General features: G+C 40.8%; 1 protein-coding gene across 1 annotated transcript; it reads left to right on the top strand.

Moving 5' to 3' along the window:
• The first annotated feature begins 1,462 nt into the window (after window positions 1-1,462).
• Window positions 1,463-22,975, top strand: DHX32 (DEAH-box helicase 32 (putative)). The gene is made up of 11 exons (XM_041415774.1): window positions 1,463-1,732; window positions 3,784-3,974; window positions 5,828-6,200; window positions 8,828-9,073; window positions 11,317-11,416; window positions 11,533-11,691; window positions 18,685-18,876; window positions 19,894-20,043; window positions 20,860-21,050; window positions 21,864-22,045; window positions 22,783-22,975. The coding sequence occupies exons 1-11, from the start codon at window positions 1,463-1,465 to the stop codon at window positions 22,973-22,975; spliced, it is 2,247 nt and encodes a 748-aa protein (XP_041271708.1).
• The last annotated feature ends 213 nt before the right edge of the window (window positions 22,976-23,188 follow it).

Genomic DNA, 23,188 nt, shown 5'->3' with positions numbered 1-23,188 from the left:
CAAAAAAGTCCTTAATGTTATTTTAAGATGAATTTTGCCAAAAAAAAACCCTTTGTGGGATTGAACTTCCCATCCCCTCCTGACATTTCTGCCTTATTGAGTAATTTGGGGCCCATTTGGGAGAGGCAGAGATCTCAAAGGTAGGGAGTTTGCAACAACAAGCAGAGAGGGATGGAACAGAAAATGAGACAAACAGGGTGGATTAGAGGGATCCATGAAGGTCAGAGGAAAAGTGGAATCCAAACGCAGCAGAACTATCTAACTGAGCATGAAAACTGGACATTATCAGCATCCTGGTGGTAACTGCCCTCTGGAGCTAAAATAAAAAGTGTTATTTCATATTTGTCTTACAGTACAGCTCAGCCAAGATTAGGAAGCTATTTTGCTACTTTTGAGTCCCCAGAGTTAGAGTTACTTTACATCAATAATGTTTTTATTTCCACCACCTTCCAAGGCCACCTCTGGTGCCCTTGAAGGATTAGAACTGGCATCACTCTGGGATTTTTTTCATGTATTCAGTGTATTTTAACTGCAGCAAAAAAAGCCTCCCAAGACCTCGGGGCTCATCCACAGAGTGCAATAAAAAGAGTTTTTGCTGCTGTGACTCACTGGAGCCCTGCACAGAGCACAGAGGCAGAGCCCTGCCCGTTGCTGCAGCGCCCAGGGGTGCAGCCTTTGTGCTGGGATTAGCTCCCACATGCCAGCCCTGCAATCACAGCCAGAGCTCCAGAGCCTCCCCCAGCATCCACAAAGGTCAGGCTCAGCTGCTCTGCCCAATTATTCCTCAGCCTGGACAAGAGAAAACACTGGGACTCACGGGCTGGGCTCAACACTTGACTGCAAAATCTGCTCAGCTTCTCTTTCTGGTTTCGTTGCTGCCATTTGGAAGATTTTGGGTGATTATTTTTTTAAATTTACTTTCTCCAGGCTCACTGGGGTTGGAGCACAGAGGCAGAGCCCTGCCCGTTGCTGCAGCGCCCAGGGGTGCAGCCTTTGTGCTGGGATTAGCTCCCACATGCCAGCCCTGCAATCACAGCCAGAGCTCCAGAGCCTCCCCCAGCAGCCACAAAGGTCAGGCTCAGCTGCTCTGCCCAATTATTCCTCAGCCTGGACAAGAGAAAACACTGGGACTCACGGGCTGGGCTCAACACTTGACTGCAAAATCTGCTCAGCTTCTCTTTCTGGTTTCGTTGCTGCCATTTGGAAGATTTTGGGTAATTATTTTTTTTAAATATATTTTCTCCAGTTGGGGTTATTAAACCACCCAGAGCGGGACAAGCAGACCACAAAGGCAACTGGACACCGAGCCTGGACTTTTAAACCCAAGAGCTGTGAAATACTAATCCTGGAGCGAGGAAAAATGGATTTGCTGAGGTTTAGGGGGCCAAAATGATCAATCAGCACACAAAGGACTCCTTCCATCACTAATGTGCTTTTGCTGGGAATAATATATGTAAGAAAAATGGAGTTTTTAACCTTTTCTCCAGAGAACCACTGCTTTTCAGAACTACTTGACGGCAGCGACGGGGATGAAGAGGAAATTCTTGTCTGTGGAGAAGATTTAGAGCTTAATCCTTTTGATGGCTTGCCTTACTCCTCCCGTTATTATAGACTGATGAAAGAGAGAGAAGAGCTTCCAATATGGCAAGAAAAATGTGCTTTCATGGAAAGTTTGCTTCATAATCAAATTGTGATTGTGTCAGGAGATGCTAAGACTGGCAAGAGCTCCCAGGTCAGTACAGCAGACTTGGTTGTGGTTTTTTTAATGTATTTTTAGAACATGTAATAAGGTATGAATTTCAGAGTCACTGTAACTACTGTAATCCAAGTATTAAGGCCAGAAATGGAAAGTGAAATACAGAAGGTGAATAAAGATTAATGCAGTCAAGTACAGATTTAAAATATATTAAACATTTTAATAACTTTCTTCAAGCACTCAAAAAAGTTTGAAGTTACTTTGTGCTTTGGTTCTGGCTAATGCTGTAACAGGAAAGAAATACAGGGGATTTGTCATAAGATAAAGTGACAAAACATTCCCAGGGAATGAAGGATTGAAATCAGCAGCGCTGATTTTCAGGGAGAATTAATGGGCTTTCCCCAAAACATTTGTTGAGCAAATGTTTTCTCCAACAGCACAAAATTACTTTACAAAACTCATGTTAAAAGAAACCACTGAAGCCAAGATCTCAGCTGAGTCTAAGCACACAAGTATCAGTCAGGACTGTGAAATTCTGCTTTACCAATATATAACAACCCAGCTCTGCTGTCACAGTGAGCAGAAAAGTATTTTCAAGTAAGTTCTATCAGCCAAAATACTGTTGTTTATGGCTGGGATCAGGAGAAAAAATTCTTGCAGGTAGAGCTGCAGGATAATTACTGTTACAGGGCATCCCATATATCCTACAGACTTCAATGCTGGACGCTTCTAGAGATCACATTTTAAACGAGAGACATCACACTTCACCCTGAAAATTCCGATGTTCCCATAAAAATGATTCACTCCCGAAGAATTTTTGAAGTGCCAAGTTTTTACCCCTTGTTATTGCCTGCAATTTACACACAAAAAACTTGTGTAATAGTAAACAACTTGCTAAGAAATGTTAGCCTTTAACTTGTCCTTTAACAAGGCAAATTTTATTGAACCTTCACTAAGATGTAGCACCAATTGCTGGTTGGTTTTTAAACATTTCTAGAAATGCATATAACTATACAGAAATAAATTATATGTGGCTGATGCACCTAGGTTTAGATGTTGATTAAATGAAGGATTTGAAACCTAGTACATCCATTAAAATAATATTTATAATGCAATTTTAATTTCTCATAACATCATGGATATTCTCCAGTGTTGATGTTATATAAATATACAAATTAAGGAGTTGCTGTGTGAGTTCACAGAATCACAGAATCACCAGGTTGGAAGAGACCTTCAAGATCATCGAGTCCAGCCCAGCCCCAACACCTCAACTGAACCCTGGCACCCAGTGCCACATCCAGGCTTTGTTAAACACACCCAGGGATCGTGACTGCACCACCTCCCCGGGAAGCCATTCCAGAACTTTATCGCCCTTTCTGTAAAAATTTCTTCCTAATATCCAACTTATATTTCCCTTGGTGCAGGTTGAGACTGTGTCCTCTGGTTCTGTCAGTGCTGCTGGAGAAAGAGCCCAGCCCCAGCTGAGCACAGGCACCTTTCAGGGAGCTGTAGAGGGAGATAAGGTCACCCCTGAGTCTCCTTTCCTCCAGGCCCAGCACCCGAAACTCCCTCAGCCGTTCCTCTTTACAAAAACAGATGGGGAAAAAATTAAATTCATTAAGTGTCGGTGATATTTTGCCCGACGTCTGGGAATAATGGTGCATCTGACTCCATTGATTCAGAAGGCTAATTAATTACTTTATTATACTATATTATACTATATTATTCTATACTATATTACACTACATTTAAACTGAAACTGCACAAGCACTCAGCTGAACAAAATCTTGTGGCTGTCTGCTGACCGACACGCGCTTGGCCCTGACAGGCCAAGGAAACAAAACACCATCACTCTGGGTAAAAAATCTCCACATTGCATTCTGCTTTGGCACAGCAAATGAGACAAGAATCGTTTTGATCATTCTTTCCTCTCCTTCTCTCAGGTTCAGAGGACGCGAATCCCACAGTTAAGCGCTTTTGACAACACGGCCTTGCTCAGCTCATAGCTTTGACCGGCTCGCGGCTCCCAAAGGCGCTGAGCCTGCCGATCCCGTCCAGGCCTCACCAATGTCGTGCTGTCCCCGCAGGTCCCTCAGTGGTGTGCGGAGCACTGCCTGGCCCTGCAGGCCCGCGGGGCCGTGGTGTGCACGCAGGCGCTGCGCCAGGCCGCCGTGGCGCTGGCCCTGCGCGCCGCCGACCAGATGGACGTCGGCGTGGGCCACGAGGTGGGCTACTGCGTCCCCTTCGAGAGCTGCTGCGCGCCGGAGACCATCCTCAGGTCGGTGCCCTGGGAGGCCTTCGGGACGAGGTGTGGCTGGTGGAGTCGGCAGCTGGCAGCGCTGCAGATCTTGCTTTGGAAAGTTGTAGAATGTTTTTAAATCGCCGTGCGCTGAGGGAGAAGGGACCCCACAGGGATCATCAGTTCAGCTCCTGGCCCTGCACAGACACCCAGAAATCCCACCCTGGGCATCCCTGGAGTGTTGTCCAAACTTCTGGAGCTCTGGCAGCCTCAGGGCTGTGCCCGTTCCCAGTACCCTCGGGGGAAGAACGTTTCCCTAAATCCGTCCTAAACCCACTGGCCCAGCTCCAACCATTCCCTCAGTCCTGGCCACCACAGAGCACAGATCAGAGCCTGCCCCGCTCCTCTCCTCACATGGAAGTTTCAGACTGCAATGAGCTCTCTCCTCTCTTCTGCAGAGATTTTGTGATTAATCAATAAGCACTGAAAGCTTTGAAGGAGGCATTCTGGGGTAAATTATAGCAGAGATTTAAGTGGGCAAGGTTACTGTCCATGCAAAACTCTATTAAGCGCCTCAGTAACCTCTTTTTCTTTTCTTCTACTTTTTTTTTTTCTATTTTCCAGTACAGGAGTGTTCATTACCAGTAGAGAACAGAGGATAATTTTTCTAAAGTAAAGTTAAAATTCAAAAGCAATCAAAAAACATGGCTAGAAGAAGGTATATCCAGCAACAAGAGGAAAATAGCATTCAGGGGGATTTTTGGGAGATAAGAAATGCTCTTAATGTAGCAAGTACAGTCAGGTGACAGCAGGAACACAGGGATTCAGATTTTGAGCCTCCCAGAAAGTTCTCAGAGTTATTTTCTCTGGTTCCTTAATATGGGATGCACAAAGTATCGTATCTAGACCACAAGCATTTTTCTCAGCCACTGGTTGCCAGTGGAGAAGAGGATGCTCACCACTTCTGAAAATCAATTTCCATTGCTCTTCCTCTTGCCTGTCCTTTCTCTGTCTGTGGAGAACTCCTTAAACCTCATCCTGCAGCAGAACTTCCTGCAGCTGCTCCTGTTGAGAGAGAGATGAATCCCTTCCTCTCACGCATCAAAACCTGCTTCAAGAATATTCCAAGTCCTGATGAGCAGCACAACAAAAATAATGTCCTTTTAAAAAACTGTCATCAGAAGGGATAGAAGTGAGGAGGGTCTTATGGTATAAATTAATTGCTCATCTTGGTTCTGACTCTGCCTCAAGTGCACCTTATTTTTCTCATCCAAAAGGATTTGTTCCTAGCTCAGGAATTGTTTATGGCATGTGATGGGAGATGAACAGACAATTTCAGGGCAGGAGGATTTCTGCTTTTGCCTGGAGTATCCTTTCCACCACTGTGTCTCTGAGTGTCATTGAATCGCTTCAGGTTTGTAGCTGCTAGAGGAAGGATTTAAACATGTAACTGAGACCAAAAATACTCCCCGTTCTGTCACCCCATTCTTCTAAAGTTCTTCTAAACCTTCTGATGTTTAAATTTTTGTAATGGAGTTTCTCATGCACTTTTCATGTAAATAATGATTGTTTTGCATTCCTTTCTAGAAGAAGAGAGAATTGATGGACTGTTAGTTTGACCAGTGTGGTTAGAGAGGCAGCAATTTCATCCTCCAATCCATGGTCACTTTTAAATTTCTATAAATATCAAGATCCAGAAATGAATGTGCCTTCTTTTGCCTTAGACATCTCAGCATGTGAGTGTCGTTCATTTCGTGCTGTATTGCGACACTGTTCTTATGAAATCTTTCACGTTGGAATGGAAAGAACCAAGCTGCCCCCAAGACACTGAATTAATTTCTTACAATAATAGTCCAAGAAACCTGGTAGAGTTTTGTGTGTCTGTGTTGCAGGTACTGCACAGATGAGATGCTCCAGAGGGAAATGATGTCCACGCCCCTCCTGAACTCCTACAGCGTCATCGTCTTGGACGACGTGCACGAAAGGACTGTGGCCACAGATGCCCTGCTTGGCCTTCTGAAGGAGGTCTTGGCAGCCAGAGCAGAGCTGAGGCTGGTGCTCCTGACTGCCCCCCAGATGTGCAGCACCCTGCAGGGCTTCTGTGGCGATGTGCCCGTGCTGCGCGTGCGGGGCAGGCACCGCGCCCAGGCCGTGTTCTCCTGCAGCGCCCACAGGGACCCCTTCCTGCCCGCCCTCAGGCTGCTCCTGGAGATCCACCACACCAGGGAGAAGGGTGACATTGTCGTCTTCCTGGCATCTGAGCAAGTGAGTTGTTGAACTGATGCCTTCAGTTTTAGTTTTCGTGTTTTCCAGATTCTGTACTGCATTAGGAAATAACTCTGAATTTCATATAAAGTGTTAGCAGTTCTCCTCACAGTTCAGTCACACAAAACAATCCTTTTCTAGGCCCAAAATGTGCAAACAACATCGAACTGGGGAGAGCAATCTGAGAGGATGAGACTTCATAGCCTGGAGCTGGAATTGGACAGTTAACCCCAATATGGAAATGGACCAAAACTTATAAAAGTGTGAGAACTTGTGACACGCCATCCGTCTTGGGTCCATCTACATTAAAAATAGAATCAATATAGTCTCCTATATTTTAGCAAAAATACTGCACAAAGAAACTTGGATTAAACTCCTGGCTGTCCATTCCAGTCAGATATTCTGAAAGCAACAACATTTCAACATTAACCCCAGTATGGAAATGGACCAAATTTTATAAAAATGTGAAAACTCGTGACTCGGGGTCCATCTTGGGTGTAGCCTTGGCCAGGCTCTTGCACTGCCCAAGGTGTATCCTGTGGAGGCCTTTTAATAAATCCCTGCTTTGTTCCTTTAACTCCGTGTAGCCCCTCTAGGAATCAAACCCACTAGGAATCAAACCCGTTCTCTTTCTGAATTTAATCAGTAAAAGTGTGTTTTTATCTGACCTATAAATACCTTGCTGTCAATAGCTAAGACAGCAGCTGTGCCACCAGGTTTTATAACTTCAGGGTTTTCCTTCAAAGAAATCATGGCATGCATCACACTATGTTTTGTACACATAAAATATCTATATAACACATAAATACTGTGCAGACAATATATATATTTTCTGTAAGTTTAAAGAAAGGCCACCATGCTTTTGTGTGATGCAAAAAGCTGTAAAAGCAGCACACAGGGGCACAGGCCACAAGGGCAGGGATTTAATAACCTGTCCTGGCATTGGGCATCCCATAATTTGTGTTATCCCTGTTGGGTGGGAATGGACACATGGACACAGGTCCAGCCTCCATCAATGCCCTACAGCACAGGGGTGTTTTTACCTTCAACCTCTCAAGGAGGATTTTCCATTTGGATTTTTCTTCCCAACCATTTGTGTGCACAGCAGGAGGAAAATATCACTCCAGAGGTGTGACAGAAAATCCAGGAATCTGCACAGGCTTGGCCATTCTAAATAGTGACACCTTTGAATCTCTGTAGACAGCAGTGGTTCCCTAAATTCACTGCACCAGCAGGTCCTTTATAGCTGTCAAAGTGATCTGACAATCAAAGAAATATTTCAGTATTTGTGATTATTATTATTATTATTTTCCTGATAATGATCCCCAATCATCCACTGTGTGTCATTAAATCTGCTTTAGAACAATAAACACCCCAGGAAATAATGACTTTTAACAAGTGAAGATAATTTACCACAAACTACCTAGGTAGTGTTTGTTGCTTTTCCTTTTTTTTTAAAAGGAGAATGGATACGAAACACTTTTAATAATGTCAATAATCAGTTTTAAACCTTATAGACACGAATTTTACAAATGATAAAGTAATGAATTCTCTGTGTTAGTCCCCATGTTTACAATAGATAATGTCAGAGAAAAAACACACACCCTTTCCATTTCAAAAGGTTGGGAAGAAAGTTTTATTTCTGCTTAAAAGGGTTTTTTTGACAGGCAAATTCCCCACAAAACTAGAATAGGAATTTCTTTCTTGCCAAGAAAGATCACCCATTTTTCTCTCTCACAATGAACAGAATTAATGTCAGAGAAAAAACACACACCCTTTCCATTTCAAAAGGTTGGGAAGAAAGTTTTATTTCTGCTTAAAAGGGTTTTTTTGACAGGCAAATAGAATAGGAATTTCTTTCATGCCAAGAAAGATCACTCATTTTTCTCTCTCACAATGAACAGAACACTCATTGCAAACCAGAACATCCCATGAATTCTTGTTTAACTGTGATTTAAAGTTTCATATTGGTAATGGTTCACTGTTCCCAAGCACTCAACTGTCTTTTAAACTAAACAAAAATATGAATTAACCAAGAACACCAGGATTTATGAGCTGCCCTGCTGCCAGCCTTGCTATTAGATGTCACTCTTGTGTCTTTATAACAATTTTTATGGAGCACTTTCAACCTATAACTGCTGGGAATGTGGTGTCACTCTCAAAGAGAAACTCAGTCTGGCTTTTCAATTTTGCAAAACTTTGCTAATAAAAATGCTTTTTAAAAAATTCCCTTTCAGACTGAGGAAGGCCATGAATTATTTTTGTATGCCTTTCAAAAAATCTTGCAGAACAGAAATGGTTTCTTATTAACCTCCCCAACAACAAAACACTAAAACAACAACAAAAGCCTTTACAATTCATATCCAACCTCGGATCTGTGAACTATTTCAAAGGTGATATTCCATCAGTGCAAGTTAGGGACATTTTATTGACTTTATTAAATCTTTACAGGTTTTATTAATCAATGGGGGAAAAAATTCAAACCCTTACAATAATTGCATCTTCTCAAATATAATAATTAAGGGAACGTAGGGAGGTTTCTGCATATTTTGATCATTTCATGTGTTGCAATTGGACTAAGACTATAACAATTTTGTAAGGAAAAAATGTATTTCTCTTGATTGCAGGAAATTGAAAAAGCTTATCAGATGATCAGGCAGGAACAACCCAATTTAAACCCTGACCTTGGAGAACTCATCCCCATCCCTTTGTACCCCACAAAACAAGACCTGACTCCCAAACTAATTCAAAACAAGCAGAAATGCTACAAAAAATACAGGAGGAAAGTGCTACTCACCACCAGCTCTGGAGAACCTCTGATCTGGACTAAAAACGTGACTTTTGTCATCGATGTTGGTGTGGAGAGAAGAAAGGTCAGTGAAGGGAGGAGAAGCACTTTGTCCAAAATAAACTCTGCAAAAGGGATTTTTCAGGGCAGGGGAGAGGGAATTCTGCAGTTGAGATGAATGCAAATAGTCTCTAGAGGATCATGTGGTTTTCTCTTCTTTCACAGCACAGATTGTATGATATTTTTAACATGCAAATTAATAGAATTTAAATCATTTTCATGGACATCTCATGTGAAAACCAAGAAAGAAATCACAGTTACTTCCCAAATTCAATCAGAAATTGGATTTTTGAAGTTTCTAAAGCCAGATGAACACTTCCAGTTGTAAGTTCCACTCATTTGGGCACCAAACCCATGACAGATTGTTTGCAAAATAAATCTCACCTGAGTTCTGGTCTATCAGTCATTAATCTCTCTTCAGTATTTTATACATAAGGCAGAATAAAATCACTTCTTAGGCACCTTTTGGCAGATCTCCTGGTTTAGGAGATTATTCTCATCCCTTAATTAATTACTTAGTAATTGCCACACAGGGAATCTCTATTTTTTCAAGCTGCTTGTGCTCCTCATGGACATGTGCTCCCATCCAAATGCTGCAATTTATCTAATTGCATTAGAAATCATTAGATAAATTAATTAAATTCATTAATTTATTTAATTAATACTTAACCTTTTCTGTTCATTCTAAGTTTGGCCTCATTTCTTGTTTTCCACCATGGGAAGGATTAGTGCAGCTGCAAAAAAAAAAAAAAAAATTAAAAAATCTCGTTTGTATTATTTCTACTAAACTGATTTCCTAAGGGATCGGATTAGTGCAGCTCCAAAAAAAAAAAAAAAATTAAAAATCTTGCTTGTATTATTTCTACGAAACTGATTTCCTAAGGGATAAGTAACTTTGTAGGAACATGAACTGGAGAGCTACACTGCTACAGGTTTTGTAACTGTCCTGGTGAAAATAAAAATTCCAGTAACAGATAAAAGAAAAAAGTAGTACATTTCCATTCTATAATACAAGGTGGAATAACCAAAATTGGAGTTAAGTGTTCCTAACATTTTGGAGCAGGGATCATTAATCCTGATTGGCCTTGCAAGTATTTCAGGGAAAAGCTTGTGAACTACAGTACCTTTCATCTGCATTGCAAAAATCTGTCATTTTAAAAAGTTTTTAACTGGGAATTATGAACTCAGTCTCAAGGAAAATTTTAAAAAGTTACAGTTTTTTGTGCAAGGAAGAAGAGCCCAAAAGCAGTTTCCAATTAGACCGTGCTTATTTCCTAAACTTATTACTACAACGGCAGTTTTCTTGGATGGCAGAAATGAATTTCACTGCCATGGTAACCTGAAGCCCAAAGTACAATTCAACAAATTACAAATTTGGGGAATTTAAAATACAAATCAATGGGAACAAATCAGATCCAACAGTCCTGATGTCTATCAAATCACCTCTATCATTGATGCAATTTTTACCTTTAATTCAATAATTTTGTTTAGTCCTGTGATATTCCACCCCTCACAGTTCAAATTCCCATTCAGCCAAAGTCAGCTGAGCACTGAGGGAACAGGAAAAGTTCAGTGCAGAGCAAAATCCCACCTGAGCCTTGCAGCTGGGATAAATCAGCAATTCACCTGCAGGAAAAGAAATTTGTGCCCTGCACTGGAGGATATTTTTTTTAATCTTTTTTTTAAAATCTGCTTAAAGCAGATAGAGTTGACTCAGAAGGCAGGAGTAGAGAGCTGCCTTATCCTGGCAGTTTTATGTCTTGTTGGACACCACAGGCTTGTGGGCAGAGCAGGGAGTGGATCAGCTCCTCAGATTAATCCAAATAAAGCATAATGAAGATAACTATAAAATATGGCATCATATGCCTCTAATGCAGCCCTCATCTCCTGTAATTTCAGTATTAAGACAAAAATCTGGAGTTAGGCAGCAAAATGCTATTAGAAAAGGTTGGGATTCTGTCACTGCAAGAAATAAATAATATTTTCTGATGTTTTTCCTGATGATACCATTTTCTGCTTCAGTAAGGTACATTTCTTCAGGGGAAAAAAAAGACATTTATCTCAGAGCACATTTAGAGCAACTGCAAAACATCTATCAGTTTGTCAGGGTGCTGAGTGCTCTCCTTCCCAAGCTGCTGAAACAAAAAGAAATGAAAACTGTTACTACCCTTCCTGTAAAATGACCTAGAGAGAAATTCAGTACAGACCATTCATATTTTTGCAGCCCTTGTGTACTTGTCTGATGCTTGGTGTCTCTTTCATTTAAAGGTGTACAATCCTAGAATCAGAGCAGACTCTGTTCTAACCCAGCCTATCAGCCAAAGTCAAGCAGAGGTGCATAAACAAATTCTGGGCATGTCTCCATCAGGTAGAAATATTAGCTCAAAATTTAAATCCATTAGCTCAAATTAATTAATACAATCAACATGGCAATGTGAGGAGGAAGCATTTTAAAAAAGGTAATTTTCCTGAATTTTCTTCCAGGGAAAATCTTCTGCTTTTATCCTGAAGAATTTACATACAAGGAAATGAAGCCAGAAATTCCAGCTAAAGTTCAGGAATCCAAACTCACCAGCTTGGTCCTGTTCCTGAAGAGGATGGACATAGCAGGCTTTGCACACTGTGACTTCATCAGCAGCCCAGGTAAGGGCATGCACCAATTTCTCATATTTTTATCATTATTTTAGAAGCTCTTTCCAGGTTATTTTTACCCTGTCACTCACAGGGTTGTTTTTTATTTAAGGACTTGTAATAATATCACCCTGCTTTTCCCACTTACATGCTACAGCCATTCTCAGCTCAATAACACTTAGAAAAAAGATCATAAAGTATCTGGATTGAATTGGAATGCTAAAAAGAAAAATCAATATTCCAAGTATCTTCTCATCTAGGTTACATATTGTTTTCCTGTAACCCACAAAGAAAATTTGTGCCCTGTTGTACAATGTATTGTACAGATATCCAACAAAATATATTCCTTTAATCAAAAGTTTACAAGCCAAAAAAACCACTGTTGTTACCTGGGGGATATGTGTGGAGGAAATGAGCTTCCTCCCTATCCTCCAGCATCTCCCACCTCAAATTTACAATGGGCTGATCCTTAAGGACAATATTCCCTATAAAATAAACCCAAATACACTTTCAATACTATGCAGGGAAGACACTGAATTTTCAGGTAAGAGAGTGAAGGAAGTTGCCTTTTTTTTCCCCCAACTTCATAATTTAGGGTTTTTTCTACAGAAGGATATTTTCCTCTGTTCTGGCTTATCACAAAACCCAAGTGCCACTGCAGGTTCTGCTGTTGCTTTGAAACCCATTAAAGAGAGGGAAATAGCCCTGATTTCATTGGTTTGGGGACTGCTGGCTTCATTCTTGAAAACTTTCCAGTGCAAACAGTAAAATTTCTTCTATTACCCTGCCTTTCCTTGTGCACATACACAAAACTGGAATGATCTCTTCTATGTGTTGTTCACTGTAATTAATCAGTAATAAAGTTTAATTTGTGTGGGATGTTGCAATAGACAGTTAAATGGAATTTTAAGAAAAAATTTTTTTCTACTTTTCCCTTGTGTGTCTGTTTAGCAGAAACATGCCTAAAAGAAATAGGAAAAAACATGACCAGTCTGATGGTAATTAATTCAAAAGCAATGAGAGTTGGAGTATTTTGGCCTTGTGTCACCTCCTGTGCTGAACCCACGAAATCTGCATGGAAAATGCTTCTGGAATATTTTGCTCCCATTCAAATTTAAAATATATTTTGCTACTAAAAAAATATGCTAAAACATATTAGTGTTCTTCCTAGATATGAAGAAAGTTAGTCTTGAACTGTAGAAGGAATTAGTAAAATTATATGAGGGAAAGCATGTGGCATTTTTTGATTTAAAGGGACAGCATTCAGAGAGAATGAAATGCTAAAGGCACATAAGGGTTTCACAGAGCAGGAATTCTAAGTTTTTGCTGTATTTTTGGATAATGCAGCTGAAGAAAGCATTGTCCTGATGTGTAAAAAATTGTGAAGGTATTTGCTGAGTGAAAGAATTGGCTTTACTTGGATGGACATCACATACGACAAAGCCTTTGCTGACTAGATCAAGAGTGTCAGCTGCAGGTACTGAAAAGTTTTAGGAATTACTAAATTATTGTCCACTAAGTACAGTGGACAAACTGCCTGAACAAAGAAAAAAATCCCACAAACTGCTTGAACAAAGGAAAAATCCCACAAACACTGCAGGGGTGCTCTGAAAGGAGAGGAGAAAGTCTGCACAACTTCCTTGGCTGCTTCCTGCCTTACACAGTTAAACATTTGAGACACAGCTTTGATGATCCAGCACAGCTCTTCCTGTAACCAGGACACATCACACACTGTCTTTCTTTCCAATTTGGAGCAGGCAGTGAACTTTTTTCCTACCAGCACTTGGATTGATCCCTACAGAATCCCCCAGAGATGAGAGCAAAGCTCCCCCAGTCAGAACACAGAGTTTGAAGTGCCTGCTGTGAAATTCTCTGACAGAAACTGGAGCACTCAAGGGAGAAATTTGTAAGAGGAGTCAGTTCTTGTGTTGGACCAGCTCACAGAACTCAAAACACATCAGGATTTCAGGCACACAAACCCAAGGATAGCTGGAAGGGACCTTAAAGATCACCCAGTTCCATCCCTGCCATGGGTTTGGCTGTTCCATGGCTCTTCACCTCCTTGGAGCTGAGTTCCCTTGGAGTAAAAGTAAAAGCATTGCAGCATCCCCTGTGTGCCACAGGCTTCCTCTGCTGTTTCTGTCCAACAAACATTCTCACCTTATCTTTGCAGCTGAAACACAGGGAGGCTTTAGGGGTTCTGACAGGTGGTGGGGTCATCATCCCTGGGTGTGTTTAACAAAGCCTGGATGTGGCACTGGGTGCCAGGGTTCAGTTGAGGTGCTGGGGCTGGGTTGGACTCGATGATCTTGAAGGTCTCTTCCAGGCCAGTGATTCTGTGAATTCTAGGTGAATTTATCCTAAGAAAAAAATCAAATTTTCACTGAGATGGCAGAGCAAGACATGGGCATGAACTGGTGAACAAACAAATCAGAAGGACACTGGAATTCATAGCAAGAAGTACTTCTCAATCTGTTTCCTGCACATGGAGAACGTGCAGCAGATAAGAGATAAAAAATACATCAGTAAAACATTTTATTTCTGCTCAGCAACAATGTGCACAAGGGAATTTTTTTTTTTCTGCTGCTCTTTGAGGAGAAATAAAAGCCTGGATTAGGTCTGACTCATTACTGCATTATGAAAGCAACAAACATGTCAGGCTTACAGCTGCTGCATTTAATTCATGCCATAATCGAGAGCAGCAAATGCAGCAGAGCTCGTTCCCCTTTCTGGAATTCATGAGCCAGACGAAAATGAACCTGGCACTGCAGCTCCAAGGTGCATTAGAGGGATTCCTGTGCCCCTAGAACAGGGGTGTGTTTACATCCTGAGCAGTTAATATGATAGATCTTTGCTGGGGTTTATAATGGGACAAAAGAATTCCAGTCCCAAAGATGGCAGCAACGTTGAGTACTTTTGTAAATCACTGGAAAATCCTTATTTAAGCTAAGTGAATCATTAGAAAGATGAAACCATGTAAAATTTCTCTGTGGGATCAAGAGGAAAGCATTTGCAGATTCTGCATTCATTCAGAATTTCCCTAAACAATTTTCAGATTAAAGGATGTATTGATGGTCATGACCATGACATTTGAGAGCTATGATTTCACAACCCCCTGGAGAATATATTTCTAGAAAATCCAGAACAACAAGAGTTGTATAAATTTATACAATTTCAAACTGTTTCAGAAAAATAAATTGTTGGCATATTTTCACTGGAGACTGCCAAAGACAGAAACTCAATGCACCATGCTCAACAGAGATCACTTCAGGGCAGATTTATTATCTTAAATTTACTTGTTAATTCTTTGATGTTTTAGATTCTGGATTTCATCAATTAAATGATGTGTGCAGACATTATTCAGTATATTCTGTCAGGACAGGGCAGGTCAGGCTCTCTCCTGGTTGCTCCTGCTGGCAGAAAACACAGCAGGGACCATCACCAGCCAGACTGGAGGAGTGATGAAGCAGCGTGAGGGGGAATGGAAATACTGTAAAGTATGAGTTTAGGGAAGCAATTTTTACTGATCAACTATCATTTCAAAATAATAGTTGTAACAGGTAGCTTCAGAGCAAAACAGACACATAAAAAATCCTGACTCAGAAGGTACAGGGGGAAAAGAGAATCAGGACAGAGAAACTTGTGCTTGCAGAAGAAAAATCTTTGCATAATTTGAGGAAAGCTTGGCATAGACTCCTCCATCTTTTCAGTTTGCTGTCCAGGGAGCAGGGTTAGAAAGCAGGAACAGCAAACACCACTCCACAGGACTGCTCTCCCTGCAGTAACTACTTTGGCAGCTCTTTCTGCTGTTCAGCCCAACAGAACCTGCAAAACCTGTGGTGTGCCAGGCAGGGCATCAGCCCCTTAAACACAACATCCCTTCACCTGACATCCGTAGCAGCTCTAACTTTTTAAGTTATTCCTCTGGAAGGAAAAAATCTATCAGAAAAAGGTATTTTACATCCTCAGCATTTGCAGAGTAGAAGATCAGAACAGGAGGTGTAGATAGCTCCAGAGAAGCACAAGAGAGCAATTAAATGAACTATTAAAAATCACAAAATTTAAATTTCATTCCTATCTCTAATATCCACTTATTACAGACCAAATCCCTAAATCACTTGCTTCCTAATGCAACAAGAATAATACTTTGGAATTTATTTGCTCACACCTTGAGCACTTGCATTTCAGCCATCTGGGAAGTGGTGCTGAAAACTACAGGTGTAGCTGCCTTTAGAGACAGAATTTACCCTGTTCACATCAAAGTTACAGAAATGTGAAACCAAGAATATATTTTTAAGTAGCTTGAAACTCTCAGATAAACTATTCCAGTGCTAGCAATAACATTAAGTTATATATTTGCTTTCCTAAGCCTAAGAAGGATCAAAAGCAGGATCTGCATTTACATAGAACTGGTCAGATTTCCTGAAATGGGTCCAGAGCAACCAGTCTTGAGCAGCCAAAGAACACAGAGCAGGGGAAGAAAATATCAGATTAGGAAATACCTTTTAAAATTCCAGGGATGTGACAGCTTCTTGTTGAAAGCACAGGACACATCTTGAGAGGTTTTTAGAGCTTTGCTGCTGTGAAAGCAGCAGTGGAATCACAAATCCTCGTGGTTCACACCTCAAGGCAGCAGTGGCTGCTGCTGGCATGAAGCCCTAAAAAGCCCTGCTCTGGTGTTTTATTTTTGCTTTTTTGCTGTTCCTTCACCTGCTCTAATCCACCTTTACTGTCTTGTCCTTTCTAGAGCAATAAAACTCCAAGAATCTTTTTTTTGGTTTTTTTTTCCAGAACATTCATAGCAAGACAAGGGAAGTAATTTGTGCTTATAAATCTCAAGGCAACTAACTCTAGGGCATAAAAATGCAAATTACTGATGCCATCAGGGGGTTGAAATTGGCTGCCATATAACCATGTATTTTGTGAGCTCTAGCAACAAACTACTTTGTTGAATTCTGGAAAATAGCTTTCCATGATCTCCTAGCAATTACTGCACATCTGAGTGACCCTTTTACTATCCCTGTATTTTCAATCTTTCAATCACTGATTTTTATTTCCTGTCACTGAGTCATATTCATCATCAGCTGCTACTTCTCATTTCTTTAAAACTCCTCATTATTTTCTTCTCAGATGTTTCAATTCTTGCAAGGGCTCATCGTTTATCCCACTAAATCCCATAGTTTGTAATAAATATCCTCTCTGGATAGAATTGTGCAGGCAGAGGGAAGAACTCTGAGACTGAAATGAAGCAGGTCCACAGTTTCAAAAGGAATTTACAGGTTCCTGAGAGAATTTGTCTGAAATCTGGGTGTTCTAAACTTAACCAAGGTCACATTAGCAGATTGAGAAGTTCTGGAAAAGCTCATGTAAGGGGAATTAATAAACCATTTTCCCCCTTCAGACATAAAAGAATGAGGTTAAAAGCAACAGGTGCTTATTTGCTTCCCATTTTACTTTTTCCTTGACTATAAGTGGTTAATTCCAGAGAGATGGCAATAAACAATTCACTGCTAATGAAGTCAAAACCTGATCTCAAGATTTTCTTGCAGAATGTGTGGGGAAAGTGTGGCTAAATGTGACCTAGCAGCTAATTACAGCCTTTTAGTCTTGGTGATGCCATACACATTCCCACACTTAATGAATGCAAGAAATTGTTTCTAGTCATCTACTAATGAAGATCCAAGTGCAAATCCACCCCCTGCCTGTGTGGGCAGCTGTGCTTGAGGTCTGGATATTTTATTTAGGGATTTTTTTCCCCATTAATGTATAGACTGACAGCAGCTGACAAATGGCCAGCGCAGTTTCCCAGGGCTGGGGATGAGGCCAAGTCCTGCTGCAGTGGAATTTCTGCCACCAGCTTCAAATTTAACTTGTTATCCATAAAACTGAGAAAATATCAACCAGATCCTTAGGCTGGAGTAAGGAGAAAGCTGCTGCACTGGTTGGAGAGCAGTTGTGAATGTAAATGAACTGCTACCCATGGAAGATATTGACCATTCCAAATAACCTGGAACAGAAATCTACCTTGGAAAAGAGCTGGGAGGAAAGAACCTTAAAGAACCTTCACACTTCAGGAGTTCCCAAATTTCCACCCATGTTTTTCATGTTCTGGAAACATTTTTTTGGAATGTAGACCTGACAACTTCAACTTGAGGTTCAGTCTCTCGACCATATAAAGCTCTTCTATGATTGTTTGACCTCCTTTTATCACCATCAGATTTCCTACAGACTTGCTCAATTCCTAATTTTAAGTGTTGATTTGCTTAATCCCATCCTCTCTGGACATTTTCTTATATTCCTCATTATTTTTGCTGCCTCACTGTTCTCACTTCTACCTATGGAGGTTGTAAGGAAGTTATAACCCACACTAAGGGAAAAGTGAACATTGAGTTTTGTGGGGTGAGAAAGTACAACCAATTGCTAGGGAGACATTTTCTTTTACTACATTCCCATTTTTCTTCTGGTATTATGAGAATCTATGTTAAAAAAGTATAATAATTTAAAAGGCAACCAAGAAAACTCCAAATACTTGCAAGAATAACAGTTATAACTTCTGTAAATATCTGAATTCTGGTTAAAAAAGATCTTGCCTAGACCTGCATCTCAGCACCCCTCAAATGTGACCACCCCTCTTAAAAAAGAATGAACATAAAAAACCCCCCCAAAAAACCTGCCAATAATGAGAACCAAACTGAAAACTGCCAATAAAAGAAGCAGTTTTGACAGAGTCTAGGGTTATTGAGGATTGTGTCTGGGCTTTTGACAAAAAGTGTTCTGACATTAAAAGTATCAACAAAGTGATTTGCAGCTCTATAATTTTCACCTCTTATATTCTTTCTCCAGAATTTTCTCAGCCTTCCGTTCATCCATTACTTTTTGTTCTTAATCACTGTCAAATAAAAGAAGTATCATTTTCCCACAGCTGAAATATTACAATGAGTGTTCAGACATTCATTCCTGTGTGTTCCACTCTCAAGAACTGGAATTCTCTTCCCTTTTCCTTAGCTCCTGAAAGCCTGATGCAGGCTTTGGAAGACCTGGATTATCTGGCAGCACTGGACAACGATGGAAACCTCTCTGAATTTGGGATTATTATGTCAGAATTCCCCCTGGACCCTCAGCTGTCCAAGTCACTGCTGGCTTCGTGTGAATTTGAGTGTGTGGATGAGATGCTCACCATTGCAGCCATGCTCACAGGTACTCCTGGATCAGCTCTCACTGCAGGCCTCGTGCCACCTGCCCAATCCAGACTCCTTCCAAAACTATCCACAAAAGCAAATTTTTGTTATTCTCATCCTGCTTATTTCAGGTAAATGAATATATTTGGCTGTTCAAATCTTAACTGTAAGGATACAAGGAAAGCTAAGTAAAGAATTTCCACAGAGAATTCCATTTCCAGGATTCAGCTGCCCATTGGCTTCCTCCCTTTTGTAAGAAACATCCCTTCAAAATGAAACTTTCTTATTTTAATCTGCATTTGTGACAGATCAGTGCAGCAAAATAAATGAAGTTCTAATTATAAAACATTGAACTGTGTACCTACAAAGAATTACTTTGTGATCTTGTCTCTCTACTTCAAATATTGTATAAAATTGACATAACCTTGGAGTCTTGGGCAGCAAACACATGAACCACAGGATATCAAGCTGCATGAGTTGTTCTTGTAGGACAACTTTTCTTGCCCAAACTGGGTTGATTTTTAACTTGTGATAGTTTTTCTAAAGTACATATAACAAATGTAAATGATTGAGCATAGGCACAATTCAATTTTAGAAAAGCTCAACCATCTCAAAAGATACGAAAGTAAAATGCACTGGAAAGCACAAATTTCAACACAGAGGGGGAAATTAAGCCATTAAATCAAAAGATGTCTTTTTATAATAAAGAAACCATTTGTTGGATTCTGGCTAAATTAGGTTGTGACATTAGGAAGCTTTTTTGGCATCAGTCTGGGAGAAAGCTGCTCTTTTGTGTTTGCAACACATATTAATTATACACAGTGTCTGTGGATGTTTCTGTTTTTCTGATTCCCACAGAACAAGACTGGAAGGACACCCACAAAAGAAACCCTTAGTGAATGCAGCAGGTTCAGTTCTTCAGCACCGATCCAATACTGGGGGTTAAAGACAATGGAGGAAGGAAAAACCCAAAAAATACCAGCGGGGTTTTGTGCTTGCACCTTGTGTTTTCACCACTGGCTTGGTTTTTCCTCAGCTCCCAGCTGCTTCCTGCACGCCCCTCCTGGCACAGAGGAGATCGCTCGGAGCCGCTGGCGCCGCTTCTCCCACCCTGCAGGAGATCACTTCACCCTCATCAACATCTTCAACGCCTTCAAGGCAGCCACTGCCAGCCCCACACACCCAGGCAAGTGTGTCCGAGCCAAAATAAGCACACTGGGACCAGTGTGGGAAAAAAACAAACCCAAAACTTGGGTGATCCTTTCTAAAATTGCTGATATGTGGGGAGAAACCTATGGGAGTAGCTATTGCTCAGTTTCCCCAACAGCCCGCCACACAGCTAAAAATCTTGTGAATTGAATAGGACAGCTGTGAACTGAAAGGAAAATGTAAGGGACAAGTAGAAATAGTAAAGTCCACATTTGCAGGAACACAAATAAAAGCCAGGAGACTGCAGAGCAGCAGAAGCTCTTCACTGCATTTTTCCCCTGCTCAAGCATCCTGCTCCAGTTCATTTAGCCAGAGTCCAGTGCTCAGACAGCAGAGGGATAAATTTGCACACACTGAGTAAAAACTTGAGACAGGGAATCAGGATTGTCTCCTGTTCAGTCATGTGGAATGCTGAAGGGAGCTCCAGGAGAACCAGTCCTTCACCAGAGTGCAGCATCAGCACCAGCACTACAGGAGTGATTTCAACTCCATATCCTGGCCTAAATCCACAAGGCCTGAAAAATAGAATTGCTACTCATTCTCTGGGAACATTTACTTATAACAGAGCAAAGAAGGGATTAGATTCAGGAAGAAATAGCTGAAATTCTATGAAACTAACTGAGGATATAAAATATTGCCCACTTTGTGAGCAGAGCCTAAGCTGTCTGTAAGGCTCATTACCAGAGTTTTGCACATCATCTGCAGCAGTGCAAGAGCATTTATTCCACAGAGCAGCACCTGTGCATCAGTGAGATTCTGCTTTAAGCCAGAACATTGTTTTTTCCCCCCACAGACCTCAGCAGTGAGCAATGGAGCCGTGATTATTTCCTGAGCTGCTCTGCTCTGAGCATGGCAGAGACGATCAGAGCCGAGCTGGTGGAGATCATGAAGCGCATTGAACTTCCCATCTCAGAGCCAGACTTTGGATCAGAAGCAAATCTACTAAGCATTAAGAAAGCTCTTTTATCTGGTTACTTCATGCATGTAAGGAAAAACACTGTGGTTTCATCTTCCCGCACTGTTAAATTATGTAGAATGCTTTCAGAAAACTTAAGTTCATTAGTGAAGTCTCTTGATTAACATAAAAGCCTTTTTTTTTCCCAGTGTATCAAACACTTCTTCCCATTTCAGCCTTTTCTCTGGGGTTCATCTCTCGCTGCATGGAGTTCACACTCTCCACAGCAAGAAAAAAACTGCCAATATGCCTTTCACTCAAGGAACTCTTACACCTCAAAAAACCTCTTGAAATTGCAATATTCTCTCAGGAATTATCTCTTTTTTGAAGGTGAAAATTGCCTGGAAATAGAGAAATGACTTGGATATATTTAGGTGTGCATAACAGACAGCTTGCCTCATCTCAGGAAGGCACTCTAAGTGTAATTGTAAATGTAAACTAGATTGATTTATTCCCACTTGAGTCTCACTTCACATCCCTGTGCACCGTCTCCACACAAAAATTACCTCTCCCAAATGCACATTTCATGGCCTGACACATTGTATTTAAAAGTCTCTGAAAAGTACATATGCTGAAGAATACTTGTTTTATGTTTTCACACAGGACTGCAAAGCCAAACTCGGATACTTTTGTACTTAATTTGTTGCAGCTTCCTTTCAAATGCACAGATCAACATTTTCTTCAAGTCTCATTTCATGGTATCCACTCCCAAGCTTTCCCACACAAACTTGGGAAGAGGTTCCAGTTGAAAGTATCTGAAGGGAAGTTTAATTTCTGGTTTAAATCTAAAAGGCACTGGTCAATTAAATAATGGCTAACTCTCCACATTGTTTGTTTTTTAGATTGCTCGTGACGTGGATGGCTCAGGGAACTATTTAATGTTAACACACAAACAAGTGGCCCAGCTCCACCCCTTCTCATCCTATCACAACAGCAGGAGGATTCCAGAGTGGGTTTTATTCCATGAGTTCAGCATCTCAGAGGGAAATTCCATCAGAGTCGTCTCTGAGATCTCCCCCCATCTGTAAGTGAACCGTGATGCAACTGCTCCTTCACTCCTAAAGCCACAAAATCATCACTTTGGGAGGATAAAAAAAATTAAAAGGGAATATCTGTGATCTCAGGCCCCCACTATTCTCAGTAGTTGCCACTGTAACTGTAATCAATTGAAAAAGCCCTCATTATGAGCTGCAAAAGTTTCTTCCAAGGTACAATATATAGAAAAAAATTCAGAGTTAACAGAGCAGTGTACTCACACACGAATCCAGCTGGAAAGGTCTTTGTTCCCTGAAAACCTATTTTCCAGCAAATCCTTTTCTCACCATATTTTCTGTACCCAGCCAGCTGAATCACGGACTGTTTATGGATTCAGGGAGAGACCAGAGTCCTCCTCCTGCAAAAACCTCTTTACACAAAGAATATACATTTCACTCTCCCATCTTTTCTATTTCCCATGTTTACAGGAGAGCTTTTTTCATAACGTTATTGAACCACTCTGCTCTAAAGCAGGGAAATTCCTATTTAATGCAACCTGCAGCACTGGGAACTGCATTGCAGCTCAAGTGCAGGCTGAGGATTTTCAGTGCCAGGCTACTGAAAGCACAAACTCCTACTAGATCTTGCAGAGAATCTTGGATTCTTGCAGAGTTTTGGGTTGAAGTACCAACTTTGTAGCTTCTTTTAGATATGCCTGGAAATAATTGTTCAAATATTTGAAAATTCAATAAAAATTAATAACGTTTTGTGTGATTTCCTCCCCAGATTTGCAGAGCTGGTACCTCAGTATTATTTCAGCAATCTTCCTCCAAGTGAAAGCAAGGATATTCTTCAGGAAGCAATCAATCACTTGGCACCTGTTTCAGCCACAAAGGAGGAACAGCAAACTGCCAGTGACAGCGAAGAAAATGAGGAATTTCCCCAAACTCCCCCTGAGCAGAGCTGTGTTATTCAGTGAATGTAAACTGAACCATTACATATTGGACAATAAATAAAAGCAATACATCCAAAACACATCCCCACCTTAACCTACGTAATTATTTCAAACTTTTGACATAAATATATTTAAAAGAAGAAACAAAGAAAAAGCAGTTTTCTCAACAAAAGGAGTTGCATGCATTGTTTTGGAACAAAACCACATGGTTTAGCTTTGGTTAAAAAAAAAAAACAT

Source organism: Onychostruthus taczanowskii, unplaced genomic scaffold, assembly GCF_017590055.1.
Source record: "Onychostruthus taczanowskii isolate IOZ18803 unplaced genomic scaffold, ASM1759005v1 scaffold5, whole genome shotgun sequence".
Taxonomy (NCBI): domain Eukaryota; kingdom Metazoa; phylum Chordata; class Aves; order Passeriformes; family Passeridae; genus Onychostruthus; species Onychostruthus taczanowskii.
This window is presented reverse-complemented; position numbering and strand designations above follow the sequence as displayed.